Source organism: Leptosomus discolor, chromosome 6, assembly GCF_034619465.1.
Source record: "Leptosomus discolor isolate bLepDis1 chromosome 6, bLepDis1.hap2, whole genome shotgun sequence".
NCBI lineage: Eukaryota > Metazoa > Chordata > Aves > Leptosomiformes > Leptosomidae > Leptosomus > Leptosomus discolor.
In genome coordinates this window covers 37,518,253-37,539,320 of record NC_141396.1, presented here as the reverse complement: position 1 = coordinate 37,539,320, position 21,068 = coordinate 37,518,253, and the positions used below count along the sequence as shown (strand labels likewise).

At 51.3% G+C, this 21,068-nt stretch overlaps 2 protein-coding genes across 2 annotated transcripts in view; both read left to right on the top strand.

Annotated features, from left to right (window-relative positions):
- Positions 1–4,942, top strand: part of UNC5B (unc-5 netrin receptor B) — a 35,885-nt gene extending 30,943 nt beyond the window's left edge. Inside the window, exons 9-17 of the mRNA XM_009947536.2 lie at positions 334–528; positions 993–1,385; positions 1,794–1,881; positions 1,971–2,139; positions 2,252–2,485; positions 3,421–3,570; positions 3,849–4,013; positions 4,104–4,285; positions 4,777–4,942. Of these exons, the coding sequence (XP_009945838.2) occupies positions 334–528; positions 993–1,385; positions 1,794–1,881; positions 1,971–2,139; positions 2,252–2,485; positions 3,421–3,570; positions 3,849–4,013; positions 4,104–4,285; positions 4,777–4,942 (1,742 nt within the window). The remainder of the gene's footprint in view (positions 1–333; positions 529–992; positions 1,386–1,793; positions 1,882–1,970; positions 2,140–2,251; positions 2,486–3,420; positions 3,571–3,848; positions 4,014–4,103; positions 4,286–4,776) is intronic.
- A 7,308-nt stretch (positions 4,943–12,250) lies between these two features.
- Positions 12,251–20,701, top strand: SLC29A3 (solute carrier family 29 member 3). The gene is made up of 5 exons (XM_009955133.2): positions 12,251–12,511; positions 16,643–16,725; positions 17,762–17,988; positions 19,187–19,349; positions 20,032–20,701. Exons 1-5 carry the CDS (start codon positions 12,263–12,265, stop codon positions 20,699–20,701), a joined length of 1,392 nt encoding a protein of 463 aa, XP_009953435.2. The 5' UTR covers positions 12,251–12,262.
- The last annotated feature ends 367 nt before the right edge of the window (positions 20,702–21,068 follow it).

The window sequence follows — 21,068 nt, the reverse complement described above, 5'->3', positions numbered from 1 at the left end:
CTCTATTAGGATGTGAGCTTTATGAATAGCTTCATGAGTCTGAGCTGTGCAAACCTAATGTTTCTGGGTTTCTTGGTGCTCAAGTAAAGTTTGCACGAGCTGTGGCAAGGTGTCCTCCAAAGGTTTGAGGATTCATCCCCATCTCAATCTCTGGCATCACTTTTGACTTTTGGACTGCTCTTAGAAAACACCCTCCATCCTCCTGCCACAGCCTTTCCAGCAGGCCCAGTGCCTATGTCCTGAGCTAGTTGGTAGGGTTGGGGAGCACTGGTGAGTCTCCATGTGCGTTTCTGGTTCTCCTTTTTTCACCTCCATTTCTTTAATCCTTCCCAGTGCTGGAGGCCACAGGCGATGTGGCCCTGTACGCCGGGCTGGTGGTGGCCATTTTCGTCTTCATCGTGATCCTCATGGCCGTGGGGGTGGTGGTGTACCGGAGGAGATGTCGGGATTTCGACACGGACATCACAGACTCATCAGCTGCTCTGACCGGAGGCTTCCACCCTGTCAACTTCAAGACCTCCCGGCATGGTAAGAGCCACAGCCCGTGCAGTTTTGTTCTGTTGAGCTCACCAGCTCGAGGCCAGACAGAAGGAAAGTCAGGCTACTGTGGTAGGGGAGTGGTCCCCAGTGGACCCCCAGCCCCCAGTTTCTAGGGGAATATGCTGATTTTTGAAGGCTGAGGGCTCTGTGGAGGTGGTCAGGTGTTGATGGTGGGAGTCAGGGCAAAGCATCTGCAAAGCAGGTGCGGTGAGGGTTTACTGTAGGATGCTGCTCCTCCCTTAGTTGTGATGCTGAATGGTTTCGTTTCAAGGGCCTGGTGGAAGGTGGGCAGATGTAGCCCACCACTGCACCCGTTGTACCTCCTGCATGCCCTCTATCCCTTGCCAGGTGAGGAGGGCTTTTCACAGGCATATCTTCCAGTCAAGCAGTGCTTTTTTCTCCCCTTGTTTCTACTCCTGTCTGTATCCCATCCATGTTTCCTCCTCCTGCAGACAACCCTCAGCTGCTGCACCCCTCAATGCAGCCAGACCTGACGGCCAGCGCAGGGGTATACCGTGGTCCCATGTACGCCCTGCAGGACTCCTGCGACAAGATCCCCATGACCAACTCCCCCCTGCTTGACCCCCTCCCCAACCTTAAGATCAAGGTGTACAACTCCTCCACCGCCTCCTCCTCGACGGGGCTCAACGATGGGACAGACCTGCTTGGGGGGGTCCCTGCCACTGGCACCTACCCGGGGGACACCACCAGGGATGGCCACTTTTCAAACATGCGGAGCAAAGCCCTGGGCTCCCAGCATCTCCTCAGCTTGCCCCGGGAGCATGGCAACAGCGCCAGTGGCACGTTTGGCTACCTGGGGGGAAGGCTCACCATACCAGGCACCGGTAAGCCCTACGCGTTTCGCTGCTGAATGATCAAGGGGTTGCTCTTGTCTCAACAGACTTGACTGCCATGAGCAGCCCTTTGCTATCCCAAAGCTGGCTCAGGGTAGGAAAGCAGCAAGGTGTTCCCAAGCCAGGCTTCTCATGCTGGAGGTCACAGCCTCCTGGGACTTTCCTGGCTGGCCCTGCCATTGATCCAGGGCCAGTGCCTTGCAAAAGATTCTAACCTGCGGTTTTGCTTCCTAATACAGTGGCCTCCTTGCAAGTGGTGTAGCAGAGGAACATCTGGAAATGTTTCTTCTGGGGCTAGCTCATTGCTGTCCTTTGTGCTCACCAGCTGGGGTGGAGGGGTGGTTTTTCCTTGGTCGTTTCTCACTTGTTTTGTGACTAATGCCTGTGTGTGCCATGTAGGGGTGAGCCTGCTGGTGCCCCATGGGGCTATCCCCCAGGGGAAGTTCTACGAGATGTACCTGGTCCTCAACAAGGCAGAGAGTGCCCTGTAAGTCATACCGTGCTGCCCGTGCTTCTGCTCTTTGTTGGCCACTGTGAGGCTTTCTTTCCAACTGATGTCCCCTCTCGCCTCCCCAGCCTGCCCTCCGAAGGCACGCAGACGGTGCTGAGCCCAGCAGTGACCTGTGGACCCATCGGCTTGCTCCTGTGCCGCCCCGTCGTCCTGACTATTCCCCACTGTGCTGATGTCAGCTCCTCGGATTGGATTTACCAGCTGAAAACACAGTCCCACCAGGGAAACTGGGAGGTAAAGTGGGACCCCAGCCCCTGCAGCTGGAGAAGACCACGAGCGTGTGGGACACAGCCCCTAGCAAACTGCCCTGGATGATGGGCTGACCCCTAACCTTGATTCCTTGTAGGAAGTTGTGACCCTGGATGAGGAGACCCTCAACACTCCCTGCTACTGCCAGCTGGAAGCCAAGTCCTGCCATATTTTGCTAGACCAGCTTGGAACCTACGTCTTCGTAGGAGAGTCCTACTCCAGGTCAGCCATCAAGAGGCTCCAGCTGGCGATCTTTGCCCCCACTGTTTGCACCTCCCTGGAGTACAGCCTCAAGGTCTACTGCTTGGAAGACACGCCAGATGCTCTGAAGGTAATGTTGCCTTGCGACACTGGCCAGCGTGGGCTGCCCCTGCTTCCCAAAGCTGTTTGTGCTGGCACCAAGAATGCTGCCTCGTGCCTCTCAGGATGGCCTGGCCCCAGGGAGCAGGCAACCTGATGCAACCGCCTGCAAAGTGACCACAGTGAAATGATAAGCGTGTTTACTGCTTTCCCCATCCTTCCTCAGCCTCTCCAAAGGAAACAATGAGAGTGTTGTTTAGCTCCTACACTGGGCCCCCTTTCTGCAGACATTACACAAGAGGTTTTGCTGCTGCTGGATGCGTTTTCTCTCCCCTACGCAGAAAACGCCTTCTACTGTGATTTGCCTTGTTTTTCTCTAGATCCTGTTATTCCTGCATGGAGATGTGTCTCTCCCCTCCTTCGGAGGGTTTTGTGGCATAGATAACATTGAGTGGAGCATGGGAAGCTTGAGTTCTGATGCTTTGGCTAGCTGGACCACCTGTTTCATTCCTTGTAACCTGTCCTGTGGTGTCAGGATTGCTGTAGTGCCTCTAGGTGGAGATGTAGGCAGCACTCTGGCTCCTGGATTGTATTTTTCTCCTAAGAGCTGCTGGTGTAGTAGTGGGATGGTGTTACAAACAGAATGGGTGGCACTCTTCAAGAGAGTGTCTGACCTTTGTGTTGGACCTTCGCATTGTGTGAGGAATACTGAGGCATATACAGATGCTCACATGTTATAAAATTCAAGTTGTACATGGGGACTGGCATGTGAGATGAATTGGCAAGTTCTTGGAGAGCAGCTGTCAGGGTGGGAAAGGCTGCTCTCCTAGGGAGGACTCCCTGTGGACTTGCTGCTGCTGCTGGCTCCTCTTGGCAGGAACATGCCTGGCTTTGGGTATGGAGGGGTGAGAGGAGCAGCCCTTGCTTTTCTCCTGGGTCTCATGCTGCCTGTCCCGCTGCCTGCAGGAGGTGCTGGAGCTAGAACGGATGCTGGGCGGGTACCTGCTGGAGGAGCCCAAGCCCCTGCCCTTCAAGGACAGCTATCACAACCTGCGTCTCTCCATCCATGACATCCCCCATGCACTGTGGAGGAGCAAACTGCTGGCCAAGTACCAGGTGAGGGGTTGAGGTAGGGGCAGATGGGGCCCCAGACCTGGTCCCAGACCATCTTCAGCCAGGCACCACAGGGTTGTGAGTGCTCTGGTCTTGTCTCCTGAGTTGTCTCCCAAAGAGATGGATGAGGAAGGGGGACCAGTTTTCCGGTCTTCCCTGGTGGGATGCTGCCTGTGGGATCCCTCTATCCCATCTCATCCCTGTGGGGTGGCTGGAGGAGGTGGGATCTCCCAGAGGAGCTGCTGAAGCCTTTGCTGAGCCCTTGCTTTGGTGGTCTGCAGGAAATCCCCTTCTATCACATCTGGAGCGGCAGCCAGCGAGCCCTCCACTGCACCTTCACACTGGAGAGGTACAGCCAGGCCTCCACTGAGCTCACCTGTAAGATCTGCGTCCGGCAGGTGGAAGGAGAAGGACAGATCTTCCAGCTCCACATCACGCTGGGAGAAGTGAGTGGTGGGGAGGTGAGGGGACAGCAAGGGGATACACTCGGGAGCCGCTCTGTGCTGCAGCACCTCGCCCTATCCTTCCTCTTGCAGCACGCCAGCTCCTTTGACACCCTCCACTCCCAGCACAGCAGTGCCGCCACCACCACCCAGTTGGGACCCTATGCCTTCAAAATACCCCTCTCCATCCGGCAGAAGATCTGCAACAGCCTGGATGCTCCCAACTCCAGGGGAAACGACTGGAGACTTCTTGCCCAGAAGCTTTCCATGGACCGGTGGGTCTCCCCATGCTTTGCTTTCCCCTCCTGTGCCCCGGGCAGGGGGGATTCACTCTGCACTCCCTTCCTGCTGCAGGGTAGGTTATGTCCAGCTATATAGGTCCACCTATAAATATGGATATAGCTATGCATAGTTATACCCATCTATATCCATGCATCCATCTGTGCCCCTGTCCTGGGACTCTTGTCACTTTGAACTGGCCCTTATTTATCTGGAACCATGCTTGTGCTGTTCCTGCCTGGGTTCACCTCCGAGGACCAAAGGAAGGGAGGGTTATTTCATCAAAACAAAGCTTGCGTTGCTTTTGCATGAATGCCAGCTCTGTATAAAAAATGAAGATGACGTCTCAAGGGCTTTGGCATTTGCGTTATGGCATTTCCATCAGGGTTCATGCTGCAAACAGGTTTGCTGCTCTGGCATCCTCGCTCCTTCCATCCCCAAAGGGTGCTGCACCAACCTAGACCTCCTCTCTGCTTCCCTTTGGCAGGTATCTGAACTACTTTGCCACCAAAGCCAGCCCCACCGGGGTGCTCCTGGACTTATGGGAAGCCGAGCACCAAGACGACGGTGATCTCAACACCCTGGCCAGTGCCTTAGAAGAGATGGGCAAGAGCGAGATGCTGGTGGTCATGGCCACGGAGGGGGACTGCTAATGATGCTCCCCACAGCTGGCAGGCCAGGAGGACGAAATGGGGGCGAGGGTGGGGACCTTTCCCCGACGGCGAGGGGAGGTGCATCCATCCCCAGACAGCGGGTGAGCAAGGAAGGGCCGAGGCTGTTGCTTCTCCCTCCTTCTCGGCATCACTGTCAGCCTTAGAGACCCATCCTCAGAGTTTACAAGCAATTCACGTGTTACACGGCATTCCTCTTCCTCCTCCTCCTCATGGTGTGGGGAGGAATTAGGGCTTCTCAAGTCGGGACGGGGTCTTTCCTTCTTCATTTGGGTTCTCCTCCTCCTCCTTTAATAGCATTTCTGCGTTGAAGAGACGAGTACAATCTAGGCGAACGGCTTCTGTCAAAAGCTTCAGATGGCTTAACAAGGCAAATAAGAAAGAAAAAAGGAAAAAAAAAAGTTTCTTAGGAAACGCAAGTAATTTATTATCCAGATCTTTGGATGAGTCCTTTTTTTAAAAAAAAAAGACAAAAAAAAGACAGATTTATATTTTTTTTTGTTGTGAGAGCAAGAGCATTGCTGTGGTTGGGGTGGCAAAGAGAGAGATTTAAATGAACACACTTTTATAGGGAAAAACGTGTGATCTAAGTCAAGCAAAATGTGTTTACACGTCCTGGGACCCCTGGGGAGTCCGTAGGGTGAAGTGCCTCTACGCCCCTCTGGTTCAGGGCCAGCTGAGACCCTCCCCAAGACTTCTCCCTTGCAAACTCCCCTTTCCCTGGCGGCAGTGCCCAGCAGAGTAAGGGATCCCCCTCCGCCTGCGAGGAGGGATGAGGGATGCTGCCCTGCATTTAGGGCTCAGGGGCGAGTGCATCCAGATTAAAGGTGTTTTTAATGAATTCTTCCCTGACATCGTTTGGGGGAGCTTTTGGGATGACTATGCCTTCATTCACATAACTTCAGTACAAACCAAAGATTTTGGTCCTGCACCAACCTGCGGATCCAGAGGCCAAAGGAGGGGATGTTTCAAACCCACCAGGATTTTGCAGTAACCCCAAACCCAGGCTTGGAGGTCAGAGGGAGGTGATGAGCAGCTTATGGAGGGGTCCAGGGAGAGCTGAGGGCTGGCAGGCCAGGATGTGGCCCATTGCAAACCACGTTGGTCTCAGGTCCATGCACTCACGCCTGGTTTTTGTTGCAGTATTTCAGCAGGAATTCGGGGAGGGAGACCTCAGTATCTCCAAGTTGCAAGCCAGGCTGAGCATTTTCACATGAGGGATGGCATAGTAAGCGATGTTCAGGTTTCCATCCTCTCATTGCAATTCCTTTTTTTCCCTATAACAGACTTTTTATTATGATGGGGAAGTGGGGTGAATGGAAAGTAATAAAGGGGTAGACAGGAATGAGGTTCCTCACAAAGGTACAGTGTCTCAATGAAGGTAAAAATTTAGATTGCCTGCAGATACAAATAGTTACTCAGTGAGTGCTATATCTTAGAAACATGTCTGTTTTTTAAAAAAAAATAGGAAGGGCATGGTAAGCTCAGGATTAGGCTAGATCACACGGCAAGGCTGTGGGTTCTCCATCAGTGGAAGTATTAGAGCAGGGTGTGAGAGCAGATACTGCTTTGGGCTGCAAGGTGCAGCATCCTGGCTGTGAAGCTCGGGACCGGTGTGGCAGGGCGCCTGCAGCATCCTGCAGCATGCTGGGGACCAGAGCAAACTCAGGGAGCCCTGCCACGAGCAAGAGCATCGCCTTTGCAGGGTGGCTCGGGGAGAGTTTTCAGTATTGCTCTCGGGCACGGGTATGATTCCTCTTGGCAGCTCTTGAAGCAGTGATTAACGTGCAGAGCCGCTCCCTGCTGTGTTTCAGGGTCACAGCTGGGTTTTCAAGGCTGTGGGAGAGAGGGGACCTTTTTCATTTGTGCTGGATGGGAAGACTTCTGCTGGGTGAGCTCCTGTGTCATGTAGGAATGGTTTTATCTATCCTTTAGGTTGCATTTGATCGTCCAATTTCTGAGACCCCTGTCTCTGAGCTGAGGGGGAGTAAGCAAATTTGGAAAGAAGTGAAGAATTGATGGATCAAATGAGCTGCTGGTGTTTTATAGGGCTCCTTTCTCAGTGCCGCGGTGCTCTCTGTGAGATGAGATGCTTTTTTTTTGGGTTGCGTCTGAATCTCTCTCGCTCTCATTCTTGCTGTCTCTGGTTCATGGATCACTGTGCCAGCATGCATGCTTGTCCGTCCATCCATTCATCCCACCCACGGGTGCCTCTGCTTCCATCCCCATCTGTCTGTTCTTCTTCTTCCTTTTGGTGGGCAGCAGCTGCCTGGATCCACTGAGGTGTGTGTTTGGGGAGGTTCTCCCTATTTTTTGAACCAGGGAACCTGCGTTGGAAGCAGGACAGGGAGAAGGCAGGGTTTGTCCGCCACCCCGGTCCTCTGAGCGCCTGCACCCATCTCCCATGGGTGCCAGCTCCCAGGAGCCCTCCGTGCCTCCCTCCGTGACTGGTGGTTTCTCCAGCCGGGTGTCTTGGTCTGTGTCGTGCTGGCAGTGTCCGTCTCTTGCTCCACAATCTGTTTCCATATTTATATGTCTGGGGGATGGGCCTGGTGGCATCCTCTGAAACCGCATCTGTTTATTCTGTAAACTAAAGAACTGTAAATAAAGTTTAGCATTCCTATTGTAACAAATTAATTTTTATGCAATAAATTATATTTCCTAGTCTAATAAAAAAAAAAAAAAAAAGAACCAATCTGCTCGTTCCTCTCATGTTCATCACTCACCAGTTCCTGCCGGGTTGTTTAGCATCTGGACGGATTCAGGTCCAGCTCAAGCAGCGTCAGCAGCATGGGGATCCCCATCAGCATCCCTCTAGCCTGTTTTGGGTCAAATGCTGTAAGCACGCCAGCACCAGCAGTGGGAGGATGTTGCTGTCAGAGTCCCTAATGGAGGTAAACTGTAGAGATTGATTTACAGTTTGTTTTGGACTTGCATGGGTGATTACAGGGCAGGAGACTAGTGCTACAGCTGTATCTTGTGGGCTAAGCCACCATCTCAAGCAGTTAATTTCCTTCCGCTGCAGAAAGCAATGCTTTTTCCGTCAAGGACCAGGATCAGGATGCCTAATCTGAGAGCGGGGAGCGGAGCACAGAGCTGCAGTCTACAACTGGGACATCCCTGCCCTCCAACCCCTATCTCGTTCCTCTGCCTCCTCACCTTGCCCTATCCCTCACTTTGAGCCCACCTCTGACCTGCTGCTCCCTTGCTTCAGTCCCATCCCTCGGGCTCTGCCAGAGGAAGCAAAGACAGAAGGGTTTGCAGGGAGAGGTGAGGGTCCCCCTGCCAGCCCTGCCTCGGCCGCTCACCTTGTCCAGCTCATGGGAAGTGTGCCACCAGGAGATGGCAACGTTGTCCCTGCTCTGGGCAGACGTGGGGATTCTGCAACCAGTGAAAGAAATGGGGAGAAAATTGCTGCTCTGTCACACCAGCAATTATTAACACAGTCAAGCAAAAATGGAAAACCCTCCCAGCTGGGTTTTCCAGCTCCAAATACGATGCTGAGGCAGACACCTTCTCAGAAGTTAGTACCTTTTCTTTTCTTTGCATCTTAATTCCTTTAACCTCAGTCTCCCAAGTTGCTTTCGTTGGGCACCATTTACAGTAGCCCATCTTTCCAAGGGCCTAAATCTGTGGATAGTTTTGACTAACTGGTGCCTGATTTCATCTGATGTTCTCCTATTGAAATACCCAGCCTGCTAATTCCCCTTAAAATTAAGCTGGCCCAAATCTTCTCTGCAGTTGATATATTGAATTCAGTCCCCATGATAGGTTCAAAAGTGACTGCCGTGCCATCACTAAGTGTTGATAGATTTCTTCTGCTGGAGAGAGCACACCCAAGAGCACCTGAGCAGCCCCCGTCAAGGTCTCTTGACTTTTCCATTGTTTGTTTAGGAAATTTCCTTTGGGCCAGTTGTGCCGGATTTTATGTTTCACTTACCATGAGCTGCTCTGTAGAGCAGCAAGCTGTACCAAGGGATGGGAGGAGCTGCTCTGTAAGTCTCAGTTAACAAATTTCAATCTCTTAACCATTATTTACACACCCTTTGCTCCATTACGCATCCAGCGCAGCGAGGGCAAGCAGCACTATGGAATGCCCGGTACTCCTTTGGGATAACCACGAAACCCTCTCTGCTCCAGCACAGCTCATCTTGCCTTCAAACCAGTGCTGACCCTGGCTGTGGGCCTGGGGTGGAGGGGAAGCCGCCTGAACCCCACTTTGAGCATAGGGGTGTCCTTAAAATCTGCCCTGAGCCCATGTGGGAGTCTGCATTGCAGAGGGTCTCTCGAGCATGGGTAATACTGACTTGAGGGGTCATCACGGCTTTGGTTAAGCGTGGACTGGCTTTGTTTCCCCTGCTCAGCTGTCACGGTCCCTTGTGCTGATGTGATCTGAGGCTCTTCTCCAGCAGTGTTTTTTTTGACATGATAGACAGCAGCAGGTCAGAAATATTAGGCAAATCCCTCTGAGCTGATGGGTGACTGACTCGGATAGGCTATGCCATCTCCTCAGGTGATTTCCCAGCCTAGCATGTCAATGCAGATGAAAATCCCAAAGAGAAAACTCTGGAGAGAAACTCATGTGCTCCTCTAAATCCTTTCCATTTCAGCACATCGCCAGTGGGTTGATCGCGTGCTTCTGCTTGTTTGCTCATGAAAGAGAAAAAAAAAAATAGAGCGTTCATGTGTATTGGGCTATTTTAATATCTGGGTGGCCAAGGCCAACAGATCTGCTCTCCTTGAAGGCTCAGAGAGGCTGGAGATGGGTGGTGGCTGGCCCTGGCTCCCAGGCAGTGGCCAGCTCTGTCTGCACTGCTGCTGCGGGGAGGTGAGGTATTTGGGCCAGTCTGCATTTGTATGGGGAAAAAATCCAGACTAGACTGCCTCAGGGCCTTCTGCAAAAAATGAAGAATATTTTGCTTTGATGGAGAAAGGCTGGATACATGTGCAATGGAGGAAAAAGCAAGGAAGAGACCCAAGTTGGGGAAAATTACCTTAGCTACTGGAGATGGGGAAGGCTAAAGGCAAACAGCTGGTAACAGGAAACATAAGATGTTAAACTCCACTAACTGCTAACACAAGCACAAACAAATTGGCAAAGCATGTCTGATGGTAGAGGGATTGCAGGAAAGCTGAGGCCACGTCAGTTTGTCATTTTCCTGTGTGGCTGCCCACATGCCGAGGAACCAAACCCATCTTTAGGGAATGAAATTGGAAAGAAGAGTCGAGGAGAGGAAGGCAGCTAATGGTGTTTTCCTTCACAGTCCCATGGTGCCCTCAAGGTGAGTGTTAAAGTGTAGTTTGGTGGAAACTGAGAGCTTTACAGCAAAATTCATCCTAATGGAGCATTGCAGAAAGGAAGAAAGTAAAGGAGGAGCTCATGTCCCAGCTCTGGTAAGGGACCCCTCACCCTCCAGAAGATGGTCCCCCATTCCCCCTCCATCTCATCCTCAGGACGGGGTGATGTGCTTGCACTCTGGTGACTCCCACCAAAAAGCAAGCCCTGGCAAAAGCTGTTGCTATTACCACGGCATAAGCCAGGAAATGATTAATTTAAGAAAGCGCTTCTGGTTTAAAACTAGGGCGGGGGCGGGCAGTCCTGCTTGCGGCGCATCTGCAAGCGGAGTAAATAATTTAAAAAAAAAAAAAAAGAGTAAAAGGGGAGGGAGAGGAACATTTTTTTTAAAAAAAGGGGGTGGAGGGGCTGTGCCCGGGTGCGGCCGGGCTGTACCGCCCCTCGCCAGGCAGCACCGCCCGCGGGGCCGGGCCGGGGCCGGGGCCGGGGCCGGGGCCACCCCCGGCGGGGCGGGGCGGCCCTGGCTCGGCGGGGAAGGAGCCGGTGGGGCCGTGCGGTGCCTCGGTAAGTGCTGCGGTGGGGTTGGGGGCGGGGGGTGATGCGGAGGGGTGCGGCGCTTCCTCCCGCTGAAATGGAGCGGGTTTGTTTTGGGGTTTTTTGGCGAAACCTCCGATTTCCGGCATTTCCCTTTCCCCCCCCGCGCTTGGCTCGGCCCTTTCCCCGGGGCTGGAGTTTCTTTGCAAAGCCTGACGGTGCTGGAGTCGTTTACGGGTCGTTTTGCAAAGCCCGGTCTTGCTGCGGGAGTTTACGCTCGCCTTGCAAAGCCTGCCGGCGTTGCGTGAGTTTGCACGTCCTTTTCCAAAGCCCGATGCTGTTATGCTAATTTATGAGCTATTTCACAAAGCCTTGGTGATGTTATAGGAGTTTACAAGCCAGTCTGCAAAGCCTGGCGGCGTTGCATTAGTTTACAAGTCAGTTTAGAAAGCCCGATGGTGCTGTGCTGGCTTACAGGTTGCTCTGCAAAGCCTGATGGCGCGGTTAGTTTACAAACTCTTTTTTTTTTTTTTTTTTTTTTTTTTTTTTTTATGGAGCTGAGGTTTCCTGCTTTTGCAAGGCCAAGGGGACAGGTTAATTATTAATTATGGGTGGAAGCATGAGTGCTGCCACGGCAGAGCTCATCCGCACCGTCTCTCGGTCCCCTCTCCCACGCTTTTTGGGGGTCCAGCCATCCCCGTGCTGAGCCGGTGCAGCTCACTCATCTGGCATTTGCTGGGCGATTGCAGGCCAAAGTGTTATAATCAGAGTCGAATTTAATTAATTGTTTTTAATGAACAACTAACGTCTTATATTTAATTATTTCCTGATTCAATTAATTTACCTTATGGTAAGAAATATACAAAACCTCACTTATGCTAAGAGACAGCAGATGCAGGCCTTGCAAAGATGGCCAAAGCTAAAGCTGCTACGGGTTGTGAAATTGTGCAGAACACAGAACGGGGAGGCAGGGAGACGGGTACAAGGGGTGAAATTGTACATTCTTAGCTAGTTATCTTATGTGATGAAACCATAGAAAAAAGGAATGCTGCTGTGAAGACTCTCACATCCTGCCCATCCTGATTTATCAGGGATTTTGATCAGTAGAATAACCGATCATTATATTAGTATAGGAATGTTAATAAAGTTATATAATGGGATGGACCAATCATTGTAAATGTCAAAGTTAATAGCGGGCATAACATGCATGCTTATGTTAAAATATGTTAAAGATCATGACTTTGCAGAAAAAGGGTATAAAGATACTGAATTTTTGATGTAACTTTGAAGCACGTTAGGTGCAATAAAGAAGTGCCGACTTAACTGCAACTGTGTAGATCAGTTTGTCGTGATTGCGACCCTCCGTCAACAAAAGGAGGACGGAGCTGCACGTGGTGGCTTGTGAGCAAGTTTGCAACCCTCATGAGATAGTATCTTTTTTTGGTGGGTATTTTTTGCAGCGTGCCAGCGCTATGCACCCAGCAGCCAGCAGCTTTCCCCCAGACGAGGAACCCCTGATCGAGGAGCCCTTGGTGAACAGATACAGCCAGCAAAAGCCAAGCGACCGGTTACATGGGGCCTACATTATTTTTTTCCTCCTGGGTGTTGGGTCCCTGCTGCCCTGGAATTTTTTCATCACGGCAAAGCACTACTGGACGTACAAGCTGCAAAACTGCTCGGATCAGGCAGGCCCACCAGGGCAGGCGGCATCGGATCTGCGGGTGAGTGTGCTGCTTTTGAGGAAGAAAAAAAAGCTGATTTCCTTCCTAACTTGCTCTTTTTCCCCTCCAGTTCCTCAGAAGGCGAGTGAACATACTCTGAGGTTTTGCCTGCTGCAAACCAGGGGTAGGGGTTTATTTGTGAAACACAAATAGTTGCAAGAGGGGTGCTTAAAAGTGAAAGGCGTAGCACTTTGTGGTCTTTTACCTGTATTTGAAGTGCTAAGGTTTAAGGTGCATTTAAACACATTGGCTTAATCTGCCCCATAAGCAAGGCTGACTTTCACAGGACAATTTCTACAATGCAAGGTAAAAATCTCTTTTTTTCTCTTTTTTTTTTTTTTTCTTTTTTTCTCCACCGTCCTTCATGCTTTGGTGAGCCCCTGAGCCCTGCAGGACTGTGCTTTTCCAGCCAGACTCAGCCACAACTCCCTGCGGGCTGGGAGATAAATTGCCCTTAACTTCTGGCCCCATGGTGAGGCAGTGAACATGTTTTAGACGGTTTCTCCCTTGCGCTGGCTGGTGCAGCACTGTCATTCGGGGGTGGCAGCAGGGCTTTGCAGGAGCACCAGCCCTGGAGCCACATGGCTTGCAATCGTCTCAAGGCCCCCCTGGATGCTTTACTGCTTTTCCTTCAAGATCTGGCAGGTGTGACCAGAGTATCTCCTTGCATAAACATATGGCTTTTGGCATATGGGATGAGGAGCTTGTCATGGGGTGATTGATGGGCCAGCCTTGGGGCGGCAGGCTTGATGGCCTCTCTTTTTCTCTCACCAAGAAACCTCTTCTCTTGTTCCTCCTGCCACGGCAGGATTGTTTCACTGTGCCTCTCTGAGAAAGCAATGCCATTTCTTTGTGGTTGGAAAAAGTGTTGGTGTGATGAGGCTGTGTCCCGTCCCCCTCCTGTTACCAAGCTTGTTCAAGTGGTTTGGGCACATTTTGTTTTTATATAAACACAGAACCAAGTGTGACGCCCATGTTTTCTCAATGATTTCTCACATCAGTGTGGCATCCACGGCTGTTTTAATTTTAATAGTTGTTAAACCAGCTGTGTTTTTGATGAGGAGGAAGCAGAGGATCATTGATGGTCCTTGTACCAGGATGCTGAAGTACCGGTGTGCTGGTGTAAATCGAGATACTGGGTGGATTAAATGGAGACCAAGCCCTTGTGGTGCCTGAAAATCGCAAATAGGCTGGCCCTGTGCTAGCAAGGGTGCTCAGAGAGGGGGTGAAGGGTGCCCTGCCACCACGTGGCACTATGTCCTTCCCCATTCCCTGCGTCCCACCCACTCCTCATTGCTTCTACATCACGCTTACCCAAGCCAATTCTTGAAAAAGCTGTTTTCAATTAGAGTTAAGTATCACTGAGTATCTTCTTCCTAAAAACTCTTGTACAACTGTATTCCTGGTTGGATCAGCTGTTACTTTGTTGAAAAGATGTTTATTATCTTTCTGTATGTCTGTGGCGGAATGCTTTTTACTTCCTTTGGTGGAAAGCAACCTGGCTTTTCTGTAGCAGTGGAGTCTGGTCAAAAATAAACCAGTCAGCCCTGTTTCTGCCCTGGGATGGTGAATCACAGTGCTGTGATATGAGGGCTTACCTGCAAACAGAGCTCAGCTCCTGAGAGGTGCACCTGTGACTGGCAGCCTGCTCTTGGCTCCAGCCTGCTCACTGCTGCTAATTTCATGCCCCGCGCTCGAGGTAACGCTCCAGTGCCTTCAGCTGCCATTGTGGGCCTGGATTGCTTTTGCAGCCTGGCAGTAGCCCAGCTGCTGAGTCCAGGCTGGAGCAGAACAAAAACTACTTTTCAAAAGCATTGTGGCAACGCTGGTGACTAATTTGCCACCACGACACTTTGTTCTTGTTTGGGTTTTTTTTTTTAAGGTACCACGTGCACAGTGTGCATCATGGCAGCGTGTTTGAAGATGCTCCAGTTAACATCTCCATTATGTGCCTCGGCTCCATGGCTGAGGGGTGACACCTTCCCCTATGAGAGGCAGAGGAAGGAGGAAGGCAGCTTTGGGCAGGGAGGAAGATGTCAAGTTTGCTTTGGGGACTATTATTTATTATTAGTCAGGAATGGGGTGACAGTCTTTCAATGCTCTCATTTCTCCTCTAAAACCATGTCGTCGATGGGAAGCTTGGCCCTTGCAGGCAAGGGAAGCCCAGAGGAGATGAGCCAGCTGGTCAGCGAGGGTTCAGCAGAAAGGGAGATGAACTAGATGTATCTTACGTAGCCAAAAATTTGCTCTGAAGGCATGACTGGGGTGGGTGGGAATAACCACCTAGGGAGAAGAGTTACTATGTGAGCTGGATTAGCACCTTACGAGCAGGAGTGAAGAGGTGAGATGAGTATGGAGCCTGATATTTTCTGTTGGTCCAGGTATGAATTAAATTTGCCACCCACTATTCTGCTGCTGCATTAAAATTGTGGTGTGAGGGCTTTCCTTTTTCCACAGAAAGGACAGCAATTGAAACCCTTCTACTTGGCGCTGCTTTTCCAGCAGGGTTTGGCCGTGGGTGTAAGGTAGGGTAAAATTTCCCAGTGCAGTACAGGCTTTTCAGTTTCTTAAATACTTTCCCCAGTTCTCTTCCCACCACTAGTTTGAGGACATTTGCTGGGAATGAATGAACATTTCCCTGGTGTGCTTGAAATGCAGTGTCTCTGATGGATTACTTCAAGTACACTTCTGCTTGGTGGAAAGCATTATAAAGTCTTTTTTCCTCCCTACAAGAAAATTAACTGGGAAGTATATTAAATATCCCCAGGCTGGTTTGGGGCATTTGTTTTAAGTAAGTTGGTAAATAACTCTTAGTTTTAGCAGCCAACTTTGCATTTTGCTTTGTCTTCTTTCCTATAATCCATCGTACGGCTATAGAGCTTTGAGCCTCCTGCTTCTTCAGGCTGATGCTGTAAGTGCAGGTATTTATGTCTCCGTCTGCATGGACCCTCTAGGAGCATTTATTAGATTTCCCATTGCTTACAGTAAAGCTCCTGATAGGGAAAAATAAATGAAGATGCTTGTAAACTGATTAAAAGACAACAATGCAAAGCTGTGGGGGAAAAAAAAAAGTAACATGCAGAGAAAATATGCCAAGTGCCTTCTTGTGCTCGGATGCAACGTGGCCCTGTCTCTGTAGCTAGGTAACTGCAGAAAATGAAAGCCCATCGCAATGGGGGTGGATATGTAGGTCATCTTCTTTGCGAGCATCGTTCCTACCTGCTGACTGAGATTCCCACAGAAAAAACAGGGGATTAAGCACCTCAAGGAGTGGAGATGGAGCAGACGTGCTTTAACAGCATAATACATAAAATGGATTGAAAATGTAAGCATTTGGCTGCAATCTTGGCAAAGAAATCTCTCTCCATGCTATGGTTATTGCTTTCTGCGTGCCCAGCCTGACCTCTGTACGAGGTGGGCTGGTGAATATTGACTGATGCTGCAGCTGACTTGCTCAAATGATGTACGAGTTCCCAGAGTAAATGTGTGTTGAGTCTCAATATGGTTTTTCAGTGGTTTTGTGTGTGCAGAGAGAGACTGGGAAAGAAAGTAATGTCCCTGTGTCCCAACTTGAGCTGCTTTTGCTCGAGCGCATTTTCATGTGTGTCCCAGTTGCTCTGGGTGGAGAGGGATGCACAGGTTTGCTAGCCATCGTGAGCTTTCAAGGCAGTTAGCTAATAATATTAATGCTTTTGTGTCCTGATTGATAAAAACCAGCCCTCGTGGAGCTCAAGTGGGATAAAGTGTTCGGGGGGGTTTGTCCAGGATGCCGGAGCCAGCAGGAGGAATTCAGACATCCTTATTTTGGGTGCTGTCCCATTGGGCCGGTGCAGCAGTAAGGCAGGTATTTTCTTCATAATTTTTGCTTCTGAATTTGTTGTTTCCCTAATTTCCTGACATATCCCAGGGCTGTTGCAGGAAAAAAAAAAAGCCCTTGGGGCCCATTCACGCTGCCTGTTGTCCTGAGCAGCTTTGCAATGTGAGCTACAATGCAACGAGGTGGACACCTACATCGTAACTCCCCATGCATGCTGTATCATGCCATATGTAGGACCTGAAATTCATGTGTTATTCCCCCTCTACCTTTTTTCCTTTTTTTTTTTTTCTTGTTTTGTTTTATTTTCCTGGCAGGACTTTTTTGAGAGTTACATCTCCATCGCTTCCACTGTGCCCTCAGTGCTGTGCTTGATCGGAAACTTCTTGATCATCAACAAGTAAGTGCTGCTCCATTCCCAGGTCCATTAGCCACAGCTCTCCCTGTCTTTGCCTGTGTTGCTCCTGCCTTTCTTTGGCTTCAGCCGTGGTTCCTAGCTCAGCCTCCCGTTCCCTTTTGGGGAAGCTGCGGGGTACACGGGACATCATGAGCGCAGCCTCCCTGTGCGGCCAAAATCCCCTCCTCTGCCCCTGCCTGAATCACAGCTGGCTGAGATGAAGTGGGATGAAGCACCCTGCTCCCTGCCAGCAGCACTAGTGCCTGGAGTTGGCTTGAGTTGCAGCACTGTAAAGAAATTCCTAATAAATTCCTTGGTTAATTGCTTGGCAGATGGTCTTCTTAAAAATGCCATCATTGTCACCAGGTGACTGGCTGAGGAGAGCTGGTCTCATCCAGGCAGGAGTAACGCCTTGCTGTAGTCCTACCAGCCGTTGAACTGGGTTGAGAAATGGACTATCTGTGCCTTGTTGCGAGCTTGACTTAAACCTAAAATAGCGGTCTCCCCTTATTTGTACCGTTCCTTATCCCAGATCAAACTCCTCTTCACCCACAAAAGTGCAGGAATGTGTTTATGTGCTTAATCTCAGCTGTTGGTCTGGCTCCCCGGCTCTTTCCTCTCCCTCGCCCCTCCGTCCTGCCCCAGGCCAGTCCATCCAGTCTCCCAGCTGGGTAATGAGCAACCTCTGAGCTCAAACAAGTAATTATTTTGCAGTGACATGCCTGGGATTGCTTTCACCCAGGCAGGCTTTATCGCTGCTGCTGTACATTGCTCCAGCGATGGGACACCTCCTGATTTCTGGGAGAAATGGCTATTTACAGCTCAGTTGAGCTTATAGACTTAGTCCTACTGATGGCAGAAGTGGAAATCACAGTTAACATCTAAAGGCTTCTAATAAAAATCATTACTTTTATCCTCATCTCCCTCACCACCTTTATTTTCTTTGATCCCTCTCACAGCAGAGGAGTTGGTGTCCTATGCATCGTGCCTTCATGTTCTAGTTTTAAACACAGGAGTCTCGCCTTCCCCTTGTCCCCAGGGTGCCTGCCAGTGTCCGGATCCTGTCCTCCCTCTTCATCATGCTAGCTGTCTTCCTGGTGATCACGGTGCTGGTGAAGGTCGACACCTCCACCTGGACCACCCACTTCTTTGCCCTCACTATTGGCTGCGTGGTCATCGTCAGCGGCGCCTCGACCATCTTCACCAGCAGCATCTTTGGCCTGGGCAGCTGCTTCCCCATGAGGAACTTGCAGGCGCTGATCTCGGGTTGGTGTCTCCCGGCCGCACTGTCCCAGTGGTATCATGCTCTTGGGTTTTCTGTGGTTGGGCGGTTGGTTTTCTTTCCCTCCTGCATCTGGCATTTCATCACATGGGGTTTATTTTAGAAACTTAGCTTTGCCTTAAAGATAGAGGGAAGTTGCTGAAGGAGAAACACTCCATCACATGAGCCGGTGCTTTCATTTCTGTAAATACCCATAAACTGAAGTGCTGAGGGCTCAGCAGAGATGAGGAAAGCAGCAGTCCTTCACTGTCCCTGCCTGGGGAGCGGGGCAAACACCCTGCAAAGCAGCTCCAGACAACGTGATGGCTTGACGTTGTTACTTGTTCTGTGCAGGGAGAAGGGGGGAAGGAGATATGTCCCTCAGCTCCCCTCTTTGCAGCTGGAGGAATTTTCAGTTTTGCATTGTCTCCTCCTTTCTGTTCAGTATTTCCATGCATTTCCATGAGTGATGAGGGACACATTGGGAGCTCTTGAGTGATGAGCTCCCTGGAGGTTTGATAACATTATAAATGTGTTGTGGAACAGCTGACAAACCAAGAGGGGAAGGGGAAAAAAACAAGCTGGAGAAATTTTTCCCGGGGCTAAGACAGGAGTGTTTTAATGAATTTAGCCCAGTGGGGGAAACCACCACATCCCAGACACAGTATAGCTGTTGCTGGTGGCTTGAGCTCTCACCTGGGGGAGTGCAGAAGAGAGATGATTATATGTCTGCTGGTGGAGAGCCAGGTTTAAGCTTTGGGCAGGGCTTGGACCTTCTCTGCAGGACTTGGCACATGCCCAGCCAGGCTAGGTCCCATCCTGACCCTTGTGCAGTGCTGCGGATGTGTTGAAAGGGGATGCAGGATGGGACCTGGGCTGTAATGTAGCCCCACAAATAGCTGTGTTGCAGTGAGGCATGGAAATGGAGATGAGGTGGTGCGTGAAGCTGCACTGTGAGCCAGTTTGAGGACCAGTGTGTGGGGCAGGGGGGTGAGCTGCTTCCCCTGGGGGGGTCTGTGCATACTAGGAGACGTTAATAAGAGGATGCTGCTGTTCCTGGGTTCCCCCTCTGCATCAAAGTCCTCCTCACTGGAGGTGCTGTGGGTTGCTCTCTGCCACCTCGCTGTCTCTCACCTGTGAGCATCTCAGTCAGGCTGGCTTGGCCCTGGACACTGAGCTTAGACTCTCTGGTTCCCTGCACAGGTCAGGCCATGGGCGGCACGATCAGCGCTGTTGCCTCCATGATAGACCTGGCAGCAGCGGCCGATGTTACGGACAGTGCCCTGGCCTACTTCCTCACTGCTGACATCTTCATCGTCATCTGCATCATGGTGTACCTTCTCCTTCCCAGGCTGGAGTACTCCAGGTGTGTTCACCAGCCTGATAGGGGCATCCCACAAGCATAGGTCAGGAGGGTTTGCCGCTGTCAATGCCGAGCGGGGTTTCTGGGGGGACCCATTGGATGCTTGCTGTGCTGGTCCCTGCCCCATCACCCCCTGGCATTCCAGCACTGTGCTGTCACCAACCACGCTTCTCCATTTCACTGAAACCACAGACTGAAACTGGACACCAGCCCCTGCGTCTGCTGAGTTTCTGGCAAGCCTCCCTGAGGGGAGAGGAATGCTGATGCCCGGGCTTCCGAAATGCATGAGGTCAGCAGAGAGCCATAATCTGGAAGCACCCAGTCAGATGGGTTTCTGTAGGGCATCTGTATCTGCAACGTCGTGCACTGAAATGCATGACCTTTTGGTCTTGTTGGTGCTTGCAACCCCCAAAATCACCTGCCCCCCCCTGCATGTAGCAGGTCCCCCTTGTGACCCACCAAGGGTGTAAAGGGATCCCTGCGGTGGGGAAGAGTGGGTGGTAGGTCCCTGAGGATCACCTCTCTGTACGAAGCAGGAGCTGGAGGTGTGATGGGGTCACTGCAACCACTGGGTCCAGTGGACATTCTGGTGTTGCCAACGTCCCTCCTGCTCTCTCTCCAAATTGCCTTTTGTGTTTCCCTTCTACATACTTGGCTAATTATCTCCCTCCTTCTCTTTTTCCAGGTATTACATGAGCAGCCAGAAGGAGAGCCCGTCTCTGGCCACTGTGCCACCTGACAGCTCCACAGAGGATGAAGCAGAGCCGGGAGGCACCACGAATACCTTGTTCCTCACAAAAAGCACTGGCATCCCCCCGCTCCGCCCCATCCTGCAGAAGACCACCCTTCTTGGATTCTGCCTCTTCTATGTCTTCTTCATCTCCATCATCATCTTCCCTTCTCTTTCCTCCAACATCGAGTCGGTCAGCAAGTCCTCAGAAAGCCTGTGGAGCACCAAGTACTTTGCACCGCTCAGCAGTTTCCTCCTGTACAACTTTGCCGACTGGTGCGGGAGGCAGGTCACCGCCTGGATCCAGGTGCCTGGCCCCAAGAGCAAGCTGCTACCCACCCTTGTCCTCCTCAGGACCATCTTCCTCCCTCTTTTCATCCTCAGCAACTACCAACCCCGGGCTCACATCCGGACAGTGGTCTTCAACAAAGACATCTACCCGGTGGTCTTCACGGCACTGCTGGGGCTGAGCAATGGCTACCTGGGGACGCTGGTCATCATCTACGGCCCCAAGATTGTACCAAAAGAGCTGGCCGAGGCAGCGGGTGTGGTGATGACATTTTACCTCATGCTGGGGCTGGCTGTGGGGTCTGCCTGCTCTGTTCTTGTTGTGCACCTCCTGTAAAGGAGCAGCCAGGGGGATGCCCTCAGTTTGTCATGCTGCTGTCACGTATTTAGGTTTTTTTCCCCCACAAAAGCCAGGCACACCATGGTTTTGGGACCAGTTGCCTGTCTTGGAGGCAGGGGGGTTGCATCCAGGAGGAAAGTCCCTCTTCTGGGAAGGGGTGTGTCCTGTGCTTGGGAGGTCCTGTTGGACATTTGTCACTCCCCGGCTTGACTGGGGCAGATGGACCAAAAAAGCCTCATCCTCCCCAAGGAAGCACCAGGGGCACAGGGAAACCCCAGTGCGAGTGGGTGAGGTTGGCTTGCTTGTTTTAAACTGGAACTGGAGCTTTTGACAGCACCTTGGGTTTTGCTGCCTTGTTGTTGTG